Source organism: Mizuhopecten yessoensis, unplaced genomic scaffold (assembly GCF_002113885.1).
Source record: "Mizuhopecten yessoensis strain PY_sf001 unplaced genomic scaffold, ASM211388v2 scaffold715897, whole genome shotgun sequence".
Lineage (NCBI taxonomy): Eukaryota > Metazoa > Mollusca > Bivalvia > Pectinida > Pectinidae > Mizuhopecten > Mizuhopecten yessoensis.
In genome coordinates this window covers 1-3,796 of record NW_018479846.1, presented here as the reverse complement: position 1 = coordinate 3,796, position 3,796 = coordinate 1, and the positions used below count along the sequence as shown (strand labels likewise).

Below are 3,796 nucleotides of genomic sequence, written 5' to 3'. Positions count from 1 at the left end.
ACTACTATAACAGTTATGTGCCGTTACCAGACCTACGTATACTACTATAACAGTTATGTGCCGTTACCAGACCTACGTATACTACTATAACAGCTATGTGCCGTTACCAGACCTACATATACTACTATAACAGTTATGTACCGTTACCAGACCTACGTACACTATAATAAGGCTATTTAATATGTTTATCTAACACAAGTTTGTTTATAATTGTTGGGAGGACATCATGTTGACAGAGTTAAGAGTTACATGACTATCAACAGTTTGGGGTTGGAGATAAAAAAAAAAAATTAACAGCCATATTATATTCGTGTCTATTAAGCCTACACGATGGACATAAGATTTCAGTTTCAAATCAAGGAAAGTTGTGGAGAATCTTGATGACGTCATCTAATCAATGATTCATGTTTTATTAGACATCATTGAATTACTGAAACGACATCAACGATTTCCCGATAACAATGTGACGTCATTAAATTTAACCGAATTAGAATGTTGCTACAAATGTGTGTGTTATACAGAGCCTGGGAAGGGACATGATGAAAAAAATAAACGATCGAAATCATGGATAACAAAAATGATATATTACAAAATTAAAATCATGAATTACTGCTCCGAGATCATGGATTACTATACTTCGATCACAGATTACTTAACTGAGAACATAGATTACTAAAGAAAGATCATGGATTACTAAACTGAGACCAGGTATTAGTAAACTGGGATCACAGATAACTAAACCAAGATCAAGGATTACTACACTGAGATCACAGATTATTACACCAAGAGTATGGATAATTAAACTGAGATCACGGGTTACTAAACCAAGATCACAGATTACTAAACAAAGATCATGGATTACTTAACTGAGATCACAGATTACTACGACACGATCACGGATTACTAAACCAAGATCATGGATTACTAAATTAATATGTCAGATTACTACATCATGGATTACTAAACCAAGATCACGGATTACTACATCAAGAGCATGGATAACAAAACTGAGAACATGGATTACTAAACTGAGATCACAGATTACCAAACTACTTAGCCAAGATCACAGACTACTACACTGAGATCACGGATTACTAAACTGAGATCACAGACTACTTAATTGAGATCACAGATTACTTAATCGAGATCATGGATTACTAAACTGAGATCACAGATTACTAAACTGATATCACAGATTACTAAACTGAGATCACAGATTACTTAATTGAGATCACAGATTACTTAATCGACATCATGGATTACTAAACTGAGATTACAGATTACGTTACAGAGATTAAATTGAATTGTATTATTTGTTTGTGTTGGCAATAAATGTCAATAAATGTCAATAAACTACTGCAATGCGAGTTTATAAAGTTATTCTTCAGTGATAAGTCGACGGCCAACTTGAGAAAAGCAGTTAAACTACAATCATCTATGTGCCATTCCCAAAACTTATCAATATTGTCAGTCCTCTGGTAACATTGTACAAATACAGCTTAAACTAAAATACTATTGAAGAGATTTAATTGGAATCTTACTGACATCACCCTGACTGAATTTTGATATTTATCCGGGCAATCAGATATCCAAGATGGTCACTCTGGACTCTGATTTGCTGATAATTTTTTGACATTTTTATTTTACAAAATGGTCTTACTTCTTGGGCCAATCCAAAATATTCAAAATGGCCACCATGGGCTCTGTAATGGATCAATGTTTAGTTGGTGTTGGATCAGCCAGTGAAAGCACTACCTGTCGAGTGATGTATCTTTTCTAAAACCTTAAACACAAAATCTTGTGTATTTATGGCGAGCCCCGGACAGGGGGTTGAATGTCTATATGAATGGGACAGTGGGATCTTCTATGAAAAGAACTATCACCGGGTAACGCAGGAAAAGACTATTCTGTCGGGAACGTATCTAAATACGACGGGGAACATCATTAAATTGCAGTTGAAGGCATCACTTAGGTTGATATTATTTTAATTTTGTGAAATGTGTACAAACTCTCGGAACCCAACGATATTTTAATTATGCAACTTGGAAATCAGTCAAGCTTCAACCTTGCCGTTTTCAAAAAACACATTCACTCACACACTTGTCGTGGTCCACTTATAATCCATACACACAAGCAGAGTCAGAGGTGTTAAGTATGAGAGTCTTATTCAAATATATTTAAACAACCTGAGGTGGTCTGCTAATTTCCATGACCGGTACAAACATACCCAAAACAGATGTTCAAGGTCATTTGTGTATATGTAAATGCAAGCATGATGAGACTGGAAGATAATTTGTTTATCACAAAAAATATCTATAAGAGGCAAGATTCGGTTACTGATGCTGTTTTAGTGATGTACTTGGTAAAAAGAAAATCATTCAAATTAGTACATCAATTCAATTCAAATTTATTAATTAATTCAAAATAAATCAATAATTAACACTAATTAAATTATATATTTATTCATATTTGACAGGTATTAATGTTACCGAGATCAATGATTGATGAGATTTTGTACAGTAATAGCAAAATTGATGTCGTTTGATGTTGTTAGATTGCATTGAATTGGCTAAGGTGTAAATCGGGCCTGTTGTCCTGGTGGTGACTTGAAGTAAAGCAGCCATTTCAGTGATCCATGATCTTTTATAATGATGAATTGTCTGTCAAGTAAATATTGTTTAAACTGTTCAATAAATGTTACAATGGCTAGGAGCTCATATCTCGTTACACGGTACCACATTTGAGCTGGCTCCAACCTTTTGCTTGCACATTGACACAACTTGTTCCTCCCCATGCTGATCCTGAGACAGAACTGCTGCATCTGTATCAAGAATGAAAGTTCCCTCTCCAAAGTTTCCGTTGTGTGCAACAAGAAAAACAGGGTGAAACTGTTCTAACCACTCGCAGAACTTGATGATTGCAGAATGAATGGTCGCTGGTTGAACTTGTGTACCATTCACAGTCATGCTGCCAGAACCATTCACAACAATTCCTGTTATCTGTTGTGCAGTAAGAGGCGCCTTAGGAAGAACATAGGTGTTGAATTCTCTGCCAGATTGAAGGTCAACCGCTGCTATCTGTGTAGGATGGGGCATCAGTCTCCCACGAACTAAAAAGAAAAAAAACATTTTATAGAAAACAATAAACTAAACACAAAAATCATATTTGTAAGAGGATATAGTGCACAATATTCAATCATCCTTAATAATGGATAAAATTGTATCAGAGCGGCCTGTCTTGATGTGTACAAACTAAACTTATTATGAAATGGGCATCAGAAGAAGGTACCGTATTTTACCGCCAATACCCCCCCCCCTCCTGAGAAAAAAAATGGGCCAAAAGTTGGGAGGGGGCTTAATTGCGAGCAACCCCCCTGTACTTGAGTCTGTTTATCATGATCCCCAAACCAAAGTAAATAACACATTTTCAAAATAATAACAAGCTGTTCAGAAAATTATATACTTTCTTTTCCCTGCATAATAACAGGATCATATGGTAAAATGAAAACACATGTCCAGTATCAAATGTAAAATTTGAATTACTCAGATCAGCTGTTTCCAAGTCAAATGATATAAATGTAGGTTCTTCACTTGATGTCAGTTTGACAGCTTTGAAATGACCACGTGGAACAGCATCAGGTAAACTTCTCAATGTCAACATTGGCTTCATGACCAACGTCTATAAAATGAAGTAAAGAATAAAAAAAAACACTTCACGTAAAATGTGAATTACTCATCAACAGACACATATACAAGACAATATTATGGTTAGGTTTACAACCAGATTGTTCAGGTTG

The 3,796-nt window shown here is 35.3% G+C and overlaps 1 protein-coding gene across 1 annotated transcript; it reads right to left on the bottom strand.

Moving 5' to 3' along the window:
* Positions 1 to 2,466: 2,466 nt before the first annotated feature.
* LOC110441356 lies at positions 2,467 to 3,700 on the bottom strand. The gene is made up of 2 exons (XM_021484471.1): positions 3,543 to 3,700; positions 2,467 to 3,109 (listed from the first exon to the last, which is right to left on the bottom strand). Exons 1-2 carry the CDS (start codon positions 3,667 to 3,669, stop codon positions 2,715 to 2,717), a joined length of 522 nt encoding a protein of 173 aa, XP_021340146.1. The 5' UTR covers positions 3,670 to 3,700; the 3' UTR covers positions 2,467 to 2,714.
* Positions 3,701 to 3,796: the final 96 nt, after the last annotated feature.